Source organism: Garra rufa, chromosome 25, assembly GCF_049309525.1.
Source record: "Garra rufa chromosome 25, GarRuf1.0, whole genome shotgun sequence".
In the NCBI taxonomy this organism is placed as follows: Eukaryota; Metazoa; Chordata; class Actinopteri; order Cypriniformes; family Cyprinidae; genus Garra; species Garra rufa.
This window is the reverse complement of record NC_133385.1, coordinates 22,214,494-22,234,546: the sequence shown is the minus strand read 5'-3', so window position 1 is coordinate 22,234,546 and position 20,053 is coordinate 22,214,494. Positions and strand designations below refer to the sequence as shown.

The 20,053-nt window shown below is 34.2% G+C and overlaps 1 protein-coding gene across 4 annotated transcripts in view; it reads right to left on the bottom strand.

Annotated features, from left to right (window-relative positions):
- erc1a (ELKS/RAB6-interacting/CAST family member 1a) overlaps positions 1-18,394 on the bottom strand; it is a 41,892-nt gene extending 23,498 nt beyond the window's left edge. For all 4 annotated transcript variants that reach the window (XM_073831475.1, XM_073831476.1, XM_073831477.1 and 1 more), the window contains exons 1-9: positions 18,257-18,394; positions 14,385-15,237; positions 7,461-7,838; positions 5,831-5,905; positions 4,013-4,168; positions 3,762-3,929; positions 3,515-3,682; positions 1,359-1,496; positions 1,028-1,168 (exon numbers count right to left, since the gene is read on the bottom strand). In XM_073831475.1, the coding sequence (XP_073687576.1) occupies positions 1,028-1,168; positions 1,359-1,496; positions 3,515-3,682; positions 3,762-3,929; positions 4,013-4,168; positions 5,831-5,905; positions 7,461-7,838; positions 14,385-15,071 (1,911 nt within the window). In that variant the 5' untranslated portion in view covers positions 15,072-15,237; positions 18,257-18,394. The remainder of the gene's footprint in view (positions 1-1,027; positions 1,169-1,358; positions 1,497-3,514; positions 3,683-3,761; positions 3,930-4,012; positions 4,169-5,830; positions 5,906-7,460; positions 7,839-14,384; positions 15,238-18,256) is intronic.
- Between the last annotated feature and the right edge of the window lie 1,659 nt (positions 18,395-20,053).

Sequence of the window (20,053 nt, the reverse complement as noted above, 5' to 3'; positions counted from 1 at the left end):
AAGAAATAAAATGAAAACTAAAATTAATAGTAATATTTTGAAAAAATATCTTGAAAATATCTACATTTTATTTTATTTTTAAAATATGTTTAATATTCTTATTTTAAGAATTACTTGAGAGCAAAATTGCATAAGATATAAGATTTTTGGAATAAATACCAAATAATTTTCTTAATCACTATTTTGTTTTGTGTATTTTGTCTCTTGTTCCAGTTAAAAAAAAAATCCTTAAAATAATTAAGCAGTATTATTATTGTGACATAAAACTAAAACGATTAAAACAGTTTGGTCAATTGAAAGATGTAATATAAATATTAGATGAAAATCTTAAAACCAAACAAAAATGTGAATTGTTACCCCGGAAGCTAACAGAAATAAGTTAAAGTTTAAGCATAAAATGAAAACTAAACCCAAAATAAAAATGAATGAACCTAAATAAATAGTAATATTTAAAAAAAAAAACATTTAAAAAAAAGACAAAAGCACATAAATTAGTAAAAACTTAAAATATAAAAAACACAATCTTGAAAATATCAGAATTTTATTTTTTATTTGTTTAGAGCAAAATGGCATAAGATATTAACTTACAATGCAAGATATTTTATTTTTTTAAATATATTAAATATTAACATTTTAGATTTACCTGAGAGCAAAACTGCATAAGATAACTTGTTTTCAGAGAGTCTTTCGGAAGAATATCTGAATTTTCAAATATGTTTAATGTTAATATTTTTGATTTACTTGAGAGCAAAATTGCAAAGGATATCAAAACTTGTTTCTTTATAATTAAGCTTATTTATTTCAACCTCATTGGCCAATAGTACATTCTTACTATATTTTGTTAGATTTATGCTCCAATCTAAAATCTATTTGCTAATGGGGTATAAAAAGTATACCTAATTCAAGTTTGTGTATTTTGCACAGTTCATAGCTGCACGTTGTTCTACAGCTGAAAATGTTGTCATAGTCTAATGTGTTTGAAATGGTGTTTCCAGTCCTGTTTCAGCACTGTTTGGTGATCTCTAACCTCTCGGTCTGACAGGTCTCCCTGCAGCATGCTGACTTTTTCCTTTAACTCCCTCAGCTCTTTTTTACTGCTGTCCAGCTCTTCTGACTTCTCTCGCTCCTCACGGTCACGTTGCTCCTTCAGGCGCTCAATAATACGTTCCTGTTTACAAGTGGACACATTAACACAGTGCCAAAAAGAAAGCATATACAACGAGCAAGAAATGTTTACAACTAAGAACAGACGTTTCGACTCCAGACTACGACCATCCTGATGCCATTTGGAAGTGCACCAATGATTTTATCCTGTAGTCTGGTGGTGTGTTACAGCGTCCTCTAGAGGTGATCCTCACCTTCTCAGCCAGTGAGTCCTCCAGCGTAGTGAGGGCCGTGTCTGTATTAGACGTATCTGTCTGTAGGGACTTCACCCGCTCTCTAAGGCTGCTCATCTGCTTCTCTTTATCCCTCAGCTGCTCCTGCAGGTTTTCAATCTGAAACATAAGAGATTATATCCGATTTCTGTGAACATTTTCACAAATATTCAAACGTTTAATTTAGTGTATTTTCACCAAAGAGCACTTTTAATATCATTCCTTGCATTTGAAGGAAAAGCTATTGGTTGAGTTACTGGCACTTTTCCCAACTATTTTGGGAAAACACTTTATAATAATTGTTCAAGATGCTTTAGTGTTAATTTTGTCAGCCATTTTTAATTTAGTTTTAGTCTTGTGTCAAATGTACTTTTTAGTTATTATAATATTTAGTCAAACTTGTCCTGTTTTTGTTTAGTCTAGTTTTAGTCATTGAATCTTATGAAATTTTAGACACATTTTCATCATGCTGTATTATGGATAAACCGGTTAAAAAATAAAAATTTTTTGCTCAAGATTATAATCGTAATGATTGTTGTCATTTGAGAAGTTTGTTTTTTTGCATATCGGGTATTGCACTTTTACAAATAAGCACAAATCAATAGAATGTCGACTTATACACATGGTTTATTTTCTAATGTACTGATTTATTATAAGTAATTTATTATATAAATTAGTACCAAAGACTTATGCACACTCTCTGTTTACATTATGAAAACAAGAAAAAAATATTACAACCGTGAAATATCCATATTGAAAAGCGAGTGTGTGCACATGGTTGCCAGATTAAAAAAGAAAATGAGCAAAACACCAGGCAGAAAATGTATCCTTTTGACAGAGAAGCTCTGATTTGATTTCTTCGAACTCTTGTTATCTGGCAACCGCACACATGAAAGCTGGCATAGTCAAAGCGAGTACTGCAGTCTAATAATATTTTGTGTCTTTGATTTTATTTGATTTTATTTTTTGACGAAAATTAAAATAGGTTTTGGTAAAGTTTTTATTTTTTAAAATACATTTTAGTCGGGTCTTTTATTTCTTGACCTTATTGTCGTCTCGTAATCATTTTGTTTTACTCATGGAAAAAAAGCTTGTCAACTAACATTTCTTGTCATAGTTTTTGTTAACAAAATTAATACTAAGATACTGCATAATAAATATTAGTAATGAATTGCCATAAAATTATACTTCTATACTTTTCTGGATCATTTTGACATAAAAATAATTTAAAAAACTGCTATTGTGGATGTACCCATATCAAATTCTAGAATGGTAATCATTAGTTTCTGCAAAAATACCATGCATAATGTATTGTTGTATAATAAACCCCAATATTAATTTACTTTGGATTTACAATAGCAATTACTGTAGTAACTGTGATATTTTGGGATAAATTATTGTTAAAACTTTATATTAGTGCTTTATATTGGTATTCATTCTTTGTTAATGCTTAAAGTTACATAGAGAACATGAATATGAAGAATATAAAGTTGGGTTATATTTACATATATTTTTTTACTTTTATTTATTATTTTTTTATGTTATTTTTATCATTTTTTTTATCTTTAAATCTGTGTCTGTCTGATTTATATCTTAATAATTAGTTTACCAGTATTAATTATTCATTAGGTGTTTTTTTCATGTAAAGCATGTGTGACTTTTGCACTTACAGTATTTTTAAAAGGGATAGTTCACCCAAAAATTACAATTCTGTCATTAATTATTCACTCTCATGTTGTTGCAAACCCGTAGGACCTTCGTTCATCTTCGGAACACAAATTAAGATATTTTTGATTCAATCCGAGAGAGAAATTGTTGAATAGTATTCTCATAGCGTAAATTAAAGTTGAACCACTGATGTTACGTGGACTATTTTAACAATGTCCTTACTACCTTTCTGGGCCATAAAACATTTCATAAACAAAGGTCTTACGGGTTTGGAAAGACATGAGGTTGAGTAATTAATAACCTAATTTTCATTTTTGTGTGAACTGTCCCTTTAAGAATAGTAGATATGGTGACTAATTTCTGTCACATGTAATAAAATAACATTTTGTTCTTTGTGATCAACCGTTACCTGTAATGAAAAGTAAAATTTAAAAGAATAAATCACTGTATTGGTGAAATCCAGTCCTCACTTTTTTCTGAAGTACGTTGACTTTACGCTCCTTAACCTCCAGCATGTCCTTCAGATCATGGATTTCTCCATTGAGTGTGCTCTTTTCTTCAGACATCTCCTGGATTTGCTTACTCTTTTTGTTTAACATGGTCTCCTTCTCCTCCAGACGCAACCTCAGAGCATCCACCTGCAAAACAGTTGTATGCAACGCTCATAAAATCTGCCGGTGTGGTGGGTGAAGACCAACCACTGTCCTGATCTCCTACCTCTGTCTGTAGAATAGCAGCACGTTGTTCTTTGGCAGTCAGAGACTCCTTGAGCACTTCAATATGCTGTTTGCTGTCAGAGAACTGGTTAGTCAGGGTCTCTAGCTTGGTCTGCAAGCCAAGAAGCTGGGTGTCCTTCCTGGAAAGGTCTTGCTTAACTTGGTCCATCTACATAACAGAATTATTCAAGGTTTTTTATTCACATGTTAATCTAATCTGGATGTGTTCTTCTAAAGCAGACCATGCAGTACCTTGTTCTTCATGAACTTGGTGTGATTGCGGTAGACCTCCATCTGCTTGGCTTCCTCCTGCCGTTCCTCACAGCTAAGCATGCTACTGGAGCGGAGCATCATGACCTGGTCCTCCAGCTCTCTGAGGCCCCGCTCTAGAGAATTGATCTGAGAATCCTGAGAGACACATCAAAAATTTGATGTCAGACATCATTGGTGTGTATCAACAAATTGAACGTGCAACTTAAAGGGATAGTTCACCCTAAAATTATTAATCTGTCATTAATTTCTCACCCCAATGTCATTCCAAACCCGTAAGACCTTCGTTCATCCTCGGAACACAAATTAAGATATTTTCGATGAAATCCAATAGCTTTCTGAGAACAAACAAGCAGTGACAAAAAGTATTCTTGTAGCTTTATAAAATTACAGTTGAACCACTGATGTCACATGGACTATTTTAACAATGTCCTTACTACCTTTCTGGGCCTTGAATGTGGGTTGCTGTCTAGGCAGGGTCAGACAGCTCTTGGATTAAATCAAAAATATGTTAATTTGTGTTCTGAAGATGAACAAAGGTCTTACGGATTTGGAACGACATGAGGGTGAGTAATTAATGACAGATTTTTAATTTTTGGATATACTAACACTTTAAAGTATATTAATAATAAGCACTCTTTTTAAAAGTATGCTAAGGTGTACTTCTTTTATACAAGATTTATAATAGTATAGTATGAAATACCATTTGATATTTTACATGAATTTGTACAGTTGAGATCAAAAGTTTACATACACCTTGCAGAATCTGCAAAATTATTTTACCAAAAGAGGGATCATACAAAATGCATGTTATTTTTTATTTAGTACTGACCTGAATAATAGTTGAATTTATAAAAATGACCCTGTTCAAAAGTTTACATACACTTGATTCCTAATACTGTGTTATTACCTGAATGATCCACAGTTATGTTTTTTTGTTTAGTTGTTCAATAGTTTGAGTCCCTTGTTTGTCCTGAACAGTTAAACTGTCCATTGTTCTTCAGAAAAATCCTTCAGGTCCCACAAATTATTTAGTTTTTCATCATTTTTGTGTATTTTAACCCTTTTTATCAGGGGGTGAAAACTTTTGAACAGAATGAAGATGTGTGCATTTTTCTTATTTGCCTATGCCTAAATATCCTTTTTTTTTATTTAGTACTGCCCTCCAGAGACAACAGAAGACACTTACATGTTTCCCAGAAGACAAAATAAGGTAAATTTACCCTGATCTCCCAAAAAATGTTTTCATCTCTTAATGCATTGCGTTTCCTTTTGAAGCGTCAGAGAGCGTTTGAATCTTCTGTAATAAGTTGCATATGCGTCCCTCAGTTGTCCTCAGTGTGAAAAGGTAGATCTCAAAATCATACAATCATTGATTGTAGATTTCAAATACATAAAAATGCTGAAAAACCAAACAGTTATGGGACCTGAACATTTTTTGGAAGAACAACGGGCAGTTTAACTGTTCAGGACAAACAAGGAACTCACACAGCTGGTAGTAAACTTTTGAATGGGGTCATTTTTATAAATGTAACTACTATTTTCACTTGTGGACTATATGTAAACGTCTTTTATGTGAAATATCTTATTCAGGTCAGTACTAAATAAAAAACAACATGCATTTTGTATGATCCCTCTTATTTTGGTAAAATAATTAACATTTTGCAGTTTTTGCAAGGTGTACATAAACCTTCGGGCCTCAACTGTATGCTTTTAATCCACTGATAGTCAAAGCATAAATGTGGTTGCTGTCATCATATGTAAACAGTCACATTAATTAAAATAGGAGATAAGTACTACCTTCATCTCAATTACAGTCTGAAGAGCTTTGGTTTTCGTAGTCTCTGGCGTCCCCTCGAGGCGGCGATGCAGCTCCTAGAAATTAAAGACACATGGTTGGCACTTCCTTCACACCAGAGCCAGAAATAGAGCTCTCAGATATTTCATCATACCTTGAGGGAGAGCAGCGCTGTTTAGTTTTGGCTGAATTCTCTATCACATTGTAGGAGCTGTACTCTATTATAGGTACAAATAGGGTCTCCTGCTATCTAGTTCAATTAAGTATCCTACTTTTTTGTGCTTCTAGGAGAATAGCTGTGGTCATTATGTGACTGAATGCGGTATAATGAAGCATGAAGAGAGAATAGTCTTTCTGCTTTAATTCACTGCAGTCGGTTGATTGTATATGGCACTTACCACAAATAGGACCTGAAACTTTTTTAAAAATGTCTTTTTTATGTCTTTTTTTGGCAAATGTTCAGTGAAAGGAGGTGCTTAACCTTCAGAAAATGTTGGCTGTCAACCTCAGGAGGTCGTTGTTAATATTGAATGAGCTGTTTTATTTGCAATTCATTTTATATGAGGTTTGTCATTTCAGCAACATACCCAAGTTATTCAAACTCTATTATGTCAAAATAGAGTTTAAACATTTAATTTATTCAATTTTATTATATATAGTATAATATATATATATATATAGCCTACATTTATTTGATCCAAAGAACAGCAAAAACAATAACATTTTTAAATATTGTTACTATTTAAAGTAATTGTTTTCTATTTGAATATATTTTAAAATGTAATTTATTCCTGTGATTTGAAAGCTGAATTTTTAAGTCATGTTCTCTTTGAGAAATCATTCTAATTTTCTGATTTGCTGCTCAATTTATTATTATTATTATTATTATTATTATTATTATTATGTTAAAAACAGCTGAGTAGAATTTTTTCAGGTTTCTTTGATGAACAGAAAGTTCAGAAGAACAGCATTTATCTGAAATAGAAATATTTTGGAACAATATAAATGTCTTTATCATCACTTTTGATCAATTTAAAGCATCAATGCTAAATAAAAGTATTAATTTCTATTTCTTTCCAAAAAATTATATATATATATATATAGACTCCAAGCTTTTGAAAGGAGTGTATAATGTTACAAAAGCTTTTTATTTCAGATAAAAGCAGATCTTTAGATCTTTCTATTCATCAAAGAAACCTGAAAAAAATTTACTCAACTACTATTGATGATAATAATAATAATAATAATAAATGTTTCTTGAACAGCAAATCAGCATATTTCTGAATTCTGAAGTGTCATGTGACTGGAGTAATGCTGAAAATTTTGCTTTGATCACAGAAATAAATTACATTTTAAAATATATTAAAATAGAAAGCAGTTTTTTAAATAATAAAACTATTTCACAATATTACTGCTTTTGCTGTATTTTGGATAAAATAAATGCAGGCTTGGTGCACAGAAGAGACTTCTCTAAAAAACATCTAAAATCTTACCGTTCAAAAACTTTTGACTAGTAGTGTATTATATTACCCTATTTATGTTTATTCTTATTTTACCTCTTTGTGTAATATGCCATATGTAACACCATTTTAACATATTTTTTATTTATATTTTGAACTTGCTATCACACACCTCTCTCAAAGCCGCTAGCTCTTTATCACGCTGTTCTAGAAGGTTCTCCAGGTGGTGCGCATGCATCTCGGCATCTGCGAGACGACGTGTGCGCTCGTGATCCTCTTCACTGGCTTTAGCGGAGGGTCCCTTGCTGTGCAACATCTCCAGGAGCTTTTTGACTGACTCATCGCGAGCAACTAGCGTCTGCCGCTGGGTCTCCAGGCGAACCTCCATCTCTTCCAAAGTACGGCGGAGCAAGAACACCTCTCGAGCCTGCCGCTCCTGCTCCTCGCTGGGCTCGCAGGCCAGAGGCTCCCCGGGTGGCTGGAGTAGCTGGTTTAAGTCGCGCTGAATACGCAGTTCAGCCTGCAGCGCCTGCACGGTTGTCTGCAAGTGCTATGATGGATAGAAGAGAATAATATGTGATATTTACTCACAATTCTTTTAAAAACAAAGTAGTTCATTATCCAGTAACAATGTCCGTTGGTAGATTTTGGAATGGATATAAGGGTGTGTTCACTCTTGTCATGTTTGGTTCGATTAAAACAAACTCTGGTGCAATTGCTCTGTTAGTGGTGTGTTCACACTTGTAGTTCAGTTCATTTGGTTAATTTGGTCTGGACCAAAAAGCAAAATAATACATTTAGTCCTGGTCCGCTTAGCGTTCACACTGGCATTTTTGACAGCAAACCTAAAGATACCAAACCTCTGGTGCAATTCCTCTGTTAGTGGTGTGTTCACACTTGTAGTTTGGTTCATTTGATTCATTTAGTCCGGACCAAAAAGTAAAATCATACATTTTGTCCTGGTCCACTTAGCGTTCACAATGGCATTTTTGACAGCAAACCTAAAAATACCAAACCTCTGGTGCAATTGCTCTGTTAGTGGTGTGTTCACACTTGTAGTTCGGTTCATTTGGTTCATTTGGTCTGGACCAAAAAGTAAAATAATAAATTTAGTCCTGGTCCACTTAGCGTTCACACTGGCATTTTTGACAGCAAACCTAAAGATACCAAACCTCTGATGCAATTGCTCTGTTAGAGGTGTGTTCACACTTGTAGTTTGGTTCATTTGGTCCGGACCAAAAAGCAAAATAATACATTTAGTCCTGGTCCGCTTAGCGTTCACACTGGCATTTTTAACAGCAAACCTAAAGATACCAAACATCTGGTGCAATTGCTCTGTTAGTGGTGTGTTCACACTTGTAGTTCGGTTCATTTGGTTCATTTGGTCCGGACCAAAAAGTAAAATAATACATTTAGTCCTGGTCCGCTTAGCGTTCACACTGGCATTTTTGACAGCAAACCTAGATACCAAACCTCTGGTGCAATTGCTCTGTTAGTGGTGTGTTCACACTTGTAGTTCGGTTCATTTGGTTCATTTGGTCCGGACCAAAAAGTAAAATAATACATTTAGTCCTGGTCCACTTAGCGTTTACACTGGCAGTTTTGACAGCAAACCTAAAGATACCAAACCTTACACTTACCAAACGCTCATTGTTGCGTGCATATGATTTTATTTTCACCACCTGCAAACTCACAAAGAGCTCAAGGAGGCACTTTATCTCCTTGTTGCTCCATGTTTGCCCTCTGCTCAATTTGTTTTGGATACACCGCTTGTTCCCTTCGTGAAATCATGTCGCATAGCATCGCATCTTGTCATTACTTCCTGTTTTTGGTTCGTTTAGAAGTATTTGGTCCGTGTTGTATTCATATTTCATTCGAACCGCACCAGAGTTCAACTGGAAGCGGACCGAGACCCATCATTTTAGTGGTCTCGGTCCGCTTGTTTGGTGCGCACCAGGGTTCGGATGGCAGCGTTCACACTTACTCAAAGTAAGTGTGAGTAAGTTTTAATCGGGCCAAACATGACAAGTGTGAACACACTCTAAGTGTGAATGCTGCCATCCAAACCCTGGTGCGCACCAAAAAAGCGGACCGAGACCACTAAAATGATGGGTCTTGGCCTGCTTCCATCTCTGGTGTGGTTCAAATGAAATATGAATGCAACATGGACCAAATACTTCTAAACAAACCAAAAACAGGGAGTAATGACAAGATGCGATGCTATGCGACATGATTTCATGAAGGGAACAAGCGGTGTATCCAAAACAAAATGAGCAGACATGGAGACAACGAGGAGGTAGAGTGCCTTTTATGAACTTTTTGTGGTGAAAATAAAATCATATACACGCTACGAGCGAGCTTAGTCCAGCAGACAGCATTAGGTTTATTCGCCGCTTTAAGCCGAACATGCCATTTCCTTTTGTTTGGAGTGTTCGGTGAGTTCTGTCACAAAATATACATCATTCAACCTGACCGATCAGATTGTGAACGTATCACTATGCCTTTAGGTTTGGTATCTTTAGGTTCGCTGTCAAAAATTCCAGTGTGAACGCTAAGTGAACCAGGACCAAAAGTATATTTTTCCTACTTGGTCCGGACCAAATAAACCAAACGAAATGAACTACAAGTGTGAACACACCCTAAGGGAGAGTTATCAGCCAAGAAGTTTCATATGATAGTTTATAAGCTGTGATCCTATTATTTATAATGGCATCTTTTAGAAAGCTTCTCTTTATTCATTGAATACAGTTCAATCTACAGCATCATCTTTCATAGAAGCAGTAATATGAGTAAGTGCTGAGAACAGTTATGATGTAAACATCACATTTGTGACTACTACTACAACTTGAATTGGTAAAAGCGGCTCAGATGGAGTCATTGTGCGGTGGTTTCAATCAATTACTCACATAAAGCAATTTTATGGCTTTCAATTTCCGAGTCATATATTCTTATATTTTTGAAGCTTAAATGGTTAGTTCACCCTCAAGCCTTTCTAGGTGTATATGACTATATGACAAATACAATTGGAGTTATATAAAAAATATCTTGGCTCTTTCAAGCTTCATAATGGCAGTGAATGGCTGTTGAGATTTTGAAGCCCAATTAAGCGCATCCATCCATCATAAAAAGTGGTTTATATCCAAATCCTTAGACATTTTTCTTTATAAATCTTTGTTTTGTACTTCTAATTCATGACTGGTGTTTTGTATTACTCTCTCCTCTGCGCTTCTGTGTTCGTCACTGCATTCGCCTACATCCTAAGTCATCCGCTGGAACGCACATACGACAGTTAGCGGAAGCTAGAGATTACGGTTTATAAAGTTTTAAATATGGATATTTTTCTTATACAATCGCATTGATTCACTTTAGAAGGCCTTTATTAACTCCTCAGAGCCGTGTGGAGCACTTTTATGATGGATGGATGCACTTTGTTGGACTTCAAAATCTCAACACCTATTCACTGCCATTATAAAGCTTAGAAGAGCCAGGACATCGTCTAAAGGAAGAAAGTCATATACACCTAGGATGGCTTGAGGGTGAGTAAATCTTCTATTTTCGGGTGAACTATAACTTTTCCTTTTGCATTCAGGTTTACAACAACAAATGTAAATAAATAATGGCCAAATTTTCATTTTGTGGTAAATTGTGCCTTTAAGAAGCTGCTTATCTACAATCTATCACACACTTGTCCTCAACACCAGTTGTAAATTTGCCAAGGACTGAAGGACACTAAAATAAATGTGACCCTGGAAAACAAAACCAGTCTTAAGTCGCACGGGTATATTTGTAACAATAGCCAACAATACATAGTATGGGTCAAAATAATTATTTTATTCTTTTATGCCAAAAATCATTAGGATATTAAGTAAAGATCATGTTCCAAGAAGATATTTTGTAGATTTCCTACTGTAAATATATCAAAACTTCATTTTTGATTAATAATATGCATTGTTAAGGACTTAATTTGGACAACTTTAAAAGCGATTTTCTTAATATTTAGATTTTTTTGCACCCTCTATCCTTGCCAAATATGATCATATATGGTCATATCCTATCAAACAATACATCAATGGAAAGCTTATATATTCAGCTTCTAGATGAGGTATAAATCTCATTTTTTTTATTTGGCCCTTATGACGGGTTTTGTGGTCCAGGGTCACAAATGTGTGCTGAGGCTCAAACTTTCTTTACTCCAAATTCATCTATTCTGATGCGACTACTATGCTGCAAACTTGACGACAGCCAAAAGCTGACTAAACAACAATAATTATACATTTTCTTAATCATACACACACACACATACACAACTGTGCCATAATTAATGGTAAGGTCTCATTAAGCCCAACAGGCACAAAACGGCTTGCCAAGAAACACCAAATACACACAAACAGAATGTGAGCGCTCTGATGATTCGCGTGTTAATTTCAATCGTGAGCGAACGGTGTGAGGAGCGTGATAATGCTGATTATGCTTAGAGTGAATAACCAAGCAGTCATTAGCTTAGTGCTGTACGCCCCTTCGTCTGGAAATCTGTCATGACAGCCATGTTGCAGTGAATCACAGTTTGAAGCTAATCATTCAAATAAGGGGAGTGTTTCAAACGCCAACATAGACGGAGGACTACGCCACTGTCACTGCTATCAAAACTCATCCCTGTGCATTTAAAAGAGCAGTCGAATATCAGAGTTTGGTCCTTAATTAGCTGAGATGTATTGCACATTGAACATATTGTGGCTAGCAGGAATTCAGGAATTCAGGCAGTCAACTCAGCAGTGAGCCGCTCGCAGCAGGACCAGGATGTCCATTTCAGGATTGGCCATTAGCGTCACCTCACAGCGGAGGTAGACTTCCCCTTCTCGTCTGAAAATGAGCTGGATCTTTAATCACGCAATTCTCACTCCTATAAATCTATAAAAATGCAGTGATGCAGTGAAAATGTTATGATTATATCACCTTTGTCTATAAATAGTTAGTAATAGCAGTATCCAACCTAAGATGGTTTGCAGGTTTTAGCTGGTTTAAGCTGGTCTGGATTGTCAGTTCTACATGACACATGCATTTCAGGACAGTGATCGGAATTAAAATGCTATTTTATTGATTACTAATTACTGTGCAGTAAATACTGTATACTTACTATTAAATTACAAAAAACAAATATTAAGTTATTATCTCCATTTATTTTCATCTTAATCAAATATCAAAAAGATGAAAAATACTTTTACCAAGCCTGCATTTATTCGAGCCAAAATACAGCAAAAGCCGTAATATTGTGAAATATTTTTACTATTGAAAATAACTGCTTTCTATTTGAATATATTTTTTTAATGTAATTTATTCCTGTCTTCAGTGTCACATGATCCATCAGAAATCATTCTAATATGCTTATTTGCTGTTTAAGAAACATTATTATTATTATTATTATTATTATTATTATCAATATTTAAAACAGTTAAATACATTGTTTCAGGATTCTTTGATGAAAAGAAAGATCTAAAGATCAGCATTTATCTGAAATAGTTTTGGGAAAGAAATTATAGAAATTATTTTTTTTATTAGCATGGATACTTTAAATTAATCAAAATTGATGATTAAGACATTTACAGTGTTACAACATATTTATATTTCAGATAAATGGGGTTCTTCTGAACTTTCTATTCATCAAAGAAACCTGAAAAATTTCTACTCAGCTGTTTTCAACATAATAATAATAAATGTTTTTTGAGCAGCAAATCAGAATATTAGAATTATTTCTGAAGGATAATGTGACTGGAGTAATGAAGCTAAAATTCAGCTTTGAAATCACAGGAATAAATTACAATTTAAAATATATTCAAATAGAAAAATGCTGCAATTTAGATCAAATAAATGCAGATTGTTGAGCAAAATAACCTTCTTTAAAAAACATTAAAAATCTTACTGTTCAAAAACTTTCGACTGGTAGTGTATATTAGTCTTATTTTTAGATTTTCAGTTTCTGTTTTATATTTAGATTAAATTGTATTACTTTATTTTTTTAGCATTTTTAACTTTTGTATAGTTTAACTCATTTTAATTTCAGTTTTAGAAATTTTAGTACTTATTTTAGTGTGTTACCAAGACAATATTTCTCATTTTCATTTACGTTTTTTGTTTCATTTAAACTCATTTTTACTGAAGTGTAAATTTCTTATCTAATATGTATATTTGTGTGAATATTTTATTTCAACTTTATTTTATTTAACAATTTTAAAAAGTTTTAGTTGTAGTTAACACTAACAACACTGCTGTTGTTGTCGCTATCTTTAACATGTCTAGCTCCTCAACATTTTACAGACAGCATTCTATCATATTACTCTTACCATTTCTGCCATATCTATAGCATATATCAAGAATCGTATATAGTATATTTGTATGTTACAAATTCAAACAATTCACATATGACATGTGCAGGACGAGTAACAGTAGTATATTGGAAATTCAGACCTTGTTTATTCAGTTAATGAAGTGCATCATTCATGTATTTGTAGTACACTATGCCTCATTGCATTTTTCAGTGTGAACACACCACTTTCACTATTTTTACTACCAAATACCACAGAATAGTGAAGTATGCAAAATGGAAAGCAGTTCAGAATGTATCAGGCCCATTCACATTCACACCATGATCTATAACTTTAAAGACAACTACAACATTAACTATACTAGCATATATTAACTATACTGCCACATTAAATGCTCAAGCTCTTTAAAGTCAGATTTTAATTGGCTGTCAATGTTTTTATTGTTCAGCTGGAAAAAAAATGTTCTGGTTTCAACATTATCATTCTTCTGTGTCATTATTGTGATACTATAAAAAAAATTATAGCCACACTCTTTGGTGTGAACAGGCCTTACTTACATCTAATTCTAGACAGAAGTAGACTTTCATAAATAGATACAGTACAGATACAGTATACAGTGCTTTTTAATACTTATCTAGGATCCTAATTTAAAACTAGATTCCTTTAAGCACACGCTTTAATGCCAAATCCCATTGAAACCCCAAAACAGCTCTCCGATCAGCAATAAACGTCCACTTATACTTAAAAAACAAGCACATCCTGCCAGATGTACCCACCTGTGTCTCGTCTTGCACAGCGCGGTACTGCTCCTTCCACACTACTATTTTGGACGCCTCATCTTTGCGCAGCGCACGTTCCTTCTTCAGCTCTGGACTCCAGAAGCTTTTGATGGAGCTCATGGAGGAGCTGAGCTTGCTCTCCTTCACCTCGATCTCCTTCCGAAGGAGCTCGTTCTCCCTCAGCACCTCCTTGAGCTGGGCTTGGAGCTCCATGATGGTGTTGTCCCTCGCCTGACGTAACGAGTGAGGGACGGTTGACGCCGCGTGGATCTCTCCTCCAAAGCCCATGGAGTCGGTGGACACCGCCGGAACCATGGCCATGTCCGGCGTGCTGCCCGTAACCGTTCCCCGGACCCCGTAAGGAATGCTGCCTCCAAAACGTCCCGTCGCTACGGCGCTCTTAGGGAGGTCAGAGGAGGTGCCGATCGCAACCTCGTTGTCGCTCATGTACATCGGGCCTGACGTGGCGTAGGCCGCATTGAGAGATTGAATGTTCTCCATGGACAACGTCTTGCCTCCAGAGCCGCCCGGGCCTCCGCCGCTGCCCCCCATGCTGTTGGTGCGACGGTGGCCCATACGGGGTGACCGAGGCAGCCGTGGCGAGCGTCCAGAGTTGCCCTGGTTGTTTCTGCCACCACTGTGATTACTGTCCATTTTGCTCACCGAGCGTGAACTTCCGTACATATTGGCAGGCTTAGAGTGCAAGCAAGGGAACCCACCGAAAATTTAATGCGAAGGAATGTGCTAATAAACAGGCCAGGTCATCTTCACCTCAAGTATAAGGAATGTGATCTGACAAGCAAAGGCCAGTCTTCTGTATCTTTCTGTCAAATGGAGCAACTCCGGTGGCCTGTAAAATGAAATAAAAATCCTCAAAACACACAAAGTAATACTATAATCACATAAGACATAGCACAACAGTCTCTACCGTAGGACATACATCATTTGGGGGCAAAAATGCATCAGCAATTTAAAATGTGGGGGTCTTCTTCGAAGATTTTGAATTTATTATATCTACCATTTGATATATGTGGCCCTGGACCACAAAACCAGTCTTATGTAGCACAGGAATTTTTATAGAAATAGCCACAAAAAACTTTGTATTGAATTATCAGTTTTTCTTTTATGCTAAAAATCATTAGGATATTAAGATCATGTTCCATTAAGATAATTTGTAAATTTTCTACCGTAAATATATCAAAACTTAATTTTTGATTAGTAATATGCATTGCTGAGAACTTCATTTGAACAACTTTAAAGGTGATTTCTCAATATTTCGATTTTTTTGCACCCTCAGATTTTCAAATAGATTTTCTCGGCCAAATGTTGTTCTATGATATCAAAAATAGGTCAAAATATTCGACTTTTCTTTTATGCCAAAAATCATTAGGATATTAAGTAAAGATCATGTTCCATTAAGATATTTAGCAAATTTCCTACTGTAAATATATCAAAACTTAAGTTTTGATTAGTAATATGCATTGCTAAGAACTTCATTTGGAACATTTTAAAGGTGAGTTTGTTAATATTTTGAATTTTTTGCACCCTCAGATTCCAGATTTTCAAATAGTTGTGTCTTGGCCAAATATTGTCCTTTCCTAACAAACCATACATCAATGGAAAGCTTATTTATTCGGTCAATTTAAAAACAAAAGACCCTTATGACTGATTTTGTGGTCCAGGATTACATATTTTATTCTAGGCCTACCTAGAGATGGGTTTATTGACTGTACAAAACCCAAAATGACCTGTAGCTCTCAGATCTTGAAGTGTTTTGATTAAAGCCTGCATGAATGTGAATGTGAAGACTAGAAAACTAGAAACTTGTCCAGGATGGTACTGTACTGTATATTCAAATATAGTGTTAGTGTTTATTGTGTTATGATATCTTGCTACATTTGTATATAATGCTAATTCGATTTAGTAGGTATACTTACAGCTGTAATTGTTCATTTTGATACTTGCCAGGTTTAAAAATATACAAAGCTCAAAATTAATTCCAGGCAGCAAATCTTTGACAATGGCTTCAACAAACAGCCGAGATTAAAAAGCTATATGTTCAGTTTTTCTTCACACCACTTCTACTATAAAATTGCTATTGTTCATAATATTATTACACATACAGTCAAACCGAAAATTATTCAGACACCAGATATAATTTTGCTTTTTTTTTACTAGTGAGTGCAGCACACTATAGTTCATTTATGTAATAAAGTAAACTGTGACCTATTATACCCAAAAATGTATCATACAGTGGACCAGTAAAATTGATACAGATTTGGGGCCGAAAATTATTCAGACACTTTGACCTGACCATGTTTTGCTTAAATTAGTAGTTCACTTTCAAAACACAAATTTACAGATAATGTACTCACCCCCTTGTCATCCAAGATGTTCATGTCTTTCTTTCTTCAGTCGTAAGGAAATTATGTTTTTTGAGTAAAACATTTCAGGATTTCTCTCCATATAATGGACTTCTATGGTGCCCCCGAGTTTGAACTTCTGAAATGCAGCTTCAAAGGGCTCTAAACGATCACAGACGAGGAAAGAAGGGTCTTATCTAGCAAAACGATTGGTTATTTTAAAAAAAATACACTTTTTATACTTTTTAACCTCAAATGCTCGTCTTATCTAGCTGGGCAAGATGAGTGTTTAAGATTAAAAAGTATATAAGTTGTAAACGTTTTTAGAAAATAACCAATCATTTTGGAAGTTCAAACTCAGGGACATCATAGAAGTCCATTATATAGAGTGAAATTCTGAAATGTTTTCTTCAGAAAACACCATTTCTTTACGACTGAAGAAAGAAAGACATGAGCATCTTGGATGACAAGGGGTTGACATTATCTGTAAATTTTTGTTCTGAAAGTGAACTACTCCTTTAAGTGTTTTTTCTTCAATTGCTAATGCGACCTTTTTACACCACAGACTGAACAAAACTAAGCATTGCTTGGTAATTGTTCAACAAAGTATTAATAGTTGTGTAAACATTGTCATACTAACAGTTATCTGAATAATTTTGGGTTGACTGTAACATTATCAAGATGAATTTGTTCTGACAGCATTTAACTCTGCGTTCTTGTCATATTTTATTACCATTTTCTAAACTATAGAGAATAAACTGTAATAATGTAAGGAATGTTGAAAGTGTCTGAATAAATTTTGGTTTGAATGTATCTAAATATAAATCTGGCTTGTGTTATAGACAATTCCTCTCATATACAAAAATAATCCACAGGCTCGATAATGTAATAACGCTTCTCCCATTTACACACCGAAAGAGTGAATCGAAGGAAAGGTGGGATTTTATTGTAGGCTCACACTCCAAGGTTATCAAACATCTAATGTCAACGGCTAACCCGACGTTATTATGAGATACTTAACTGGTGATTTCTACCCTAAAACAACAGATATTCAGTGTCCATCGCTGTCGACTCAATAATGCTGTTGTATTTAGGTGAAGGCTATTCACAGCGCTGACAAACCAACCAGAAGCGTCGGCATTTCACACACACACCACGTCAATAAGACTTGCAAATGCGCAAAATTACAGACTACAATTCTTATATCAGTACAATTGAGATTACATATATACTAAACCTAATGTGCCGTAAAATTCAGCCCTGCAATCGCTCAGCCACAATCCTGAGCATCCTCCCTCAATGTCCTTCTTCTCCACCATTGCATGGCTTAACACATTTGCCTTCTCTTTTGTTACTAAAAGCTGTTAAGCAAATGCGACAGTAAATGAGAGGCGCTATTTGAATATATATAGCGCTATATGTAAATATTGAATAACCCTAACATACACGAGCATTTGCTATTTTATTATAAACCACAATAGGGTTTTTAACAAAAAACCTTTTTACCTTGTGTAGCCGGTCTGTTTTATCCGATATATAACGACCGTCTGTCCAGTAGATGTCTGATAGAGGAAGCGGCCTTTTTTCTTTGTATTGCTTTATGATTGTATTATTTGCAGACACACACCAGCATCTTCCCAGAGCTGGAGGACTTCAGTGACGTAACGCCTACGCTGCGCGCTCACAACACTCGCCTCTGAAATGCCAACGCCATGCTACGAAGGTCATTTTATTTAAAAAAAAAAAAAATCGTAAAATATTTAATCTCACAAAAATTACATTTTAAAATAGCGATATTCTTAATGTAGCGTAATTTTCAGATTTTATATTGTTTAAATATTTTATAATAAATATTTAGATTTCTTATAGCAATTCGTCTAAATTGTAAAATATGTATCGTTTATTTAAAAAAATATAAATATATCAGTTTCCTGTATATGCTATGATATGCCCTATAATATTATCTTTATTTACATCTCTCACTAGTCGTCCTGCCCCCCGAACCATGTAAATTCCTAAGCCACACTTTATCACCTCCCAGTCAGTTTATAGATAGAGAACAGAGATAAACGCCAGTTGGTGGGGTTTGATCCCTCTTAAAGGGACAGTTCACACAAAATTATCATTCTGTCATTATTTGCTCACACCTTTGTGCTAGGTGTACTGTTATATACTCCCATTTGTGTATTCAACCATGATATGCAAATGTACTTCAATTAAATCACAACACACTTCCATGCATTATATAATCCTACTGTATCTTATTAACTTACAGTTCTATTTCATTCATTCTTAACCCTGTAAAGCCTGACATATGAAATAAACAGAAAAAATAATAATAATGGAATAAGGCTTTTATGGCTCATATGGTTTATGAGAATACTGAGGACGGAGGAAAAAACACCTCAGTTTTATGACAAAATTATGATAGATGGTAACATAAATCAATTATATTTGTATAACAGACTTAAAATGCACAATATTACTTGCATATAAATACCAATAATATGTTTTGATATATTTAAAAGCTTGATTTTATGAAAGCTTAGTAGTTTTTTTTTTCTTTTCTTTTTTGTGGGGGCAAAACATATAATGCAATACAATACAACGATGACTGAGAAATTTGTAATATTTCATACATACATTTTATCATGTTTTAAAAAAAAAGAAAAATAATAAGATGGATCAAGTAGCCTAAGTTGCTTTAGTTCAGTTATTCTGACACTGACTTTATACAAAATTTGTATAAAATAATATATAAGTTTATATATAAGTTTATATATATATATATATATATATATATATATATATATATATATATATATATATATATATATATACAAACAGGTTTTTCATAAAAAAAATTGCATATCAAATATGATATAGTAGGTTTTTAGGGTTAATGATAAAAAATAAAAAATGCTTTGAGACTTTTCTTACTGGCATCATAGCGATAATATTTTGTTTCCAGATTAATAAAAGATGCATTTTAGTTCTGTACCTTTGTTTATAAATTTATTCTATTTTCTACTGAGCTAGAAGTCTGTAAATATAATTTATTTTGTGTACCTTTGATATCTTTAAAGTTTGGTGTTTTTAAGTTTATACACCAGTCAAAAGTTTTTGAACAGTCTTTTTGAAGTCTCTTCTGCTCACCAAGCCTGCATTTATTTGATCCAAAGTACAGTAAAAGCAGTAATATTGTGAAATATTTTACCATTTAAAATAACTGCTTTCTATTTGAATATATTTTAAAATGTAATTTATTCCTGTGATCAAAGCTAAATTTTCAGAATCATGACT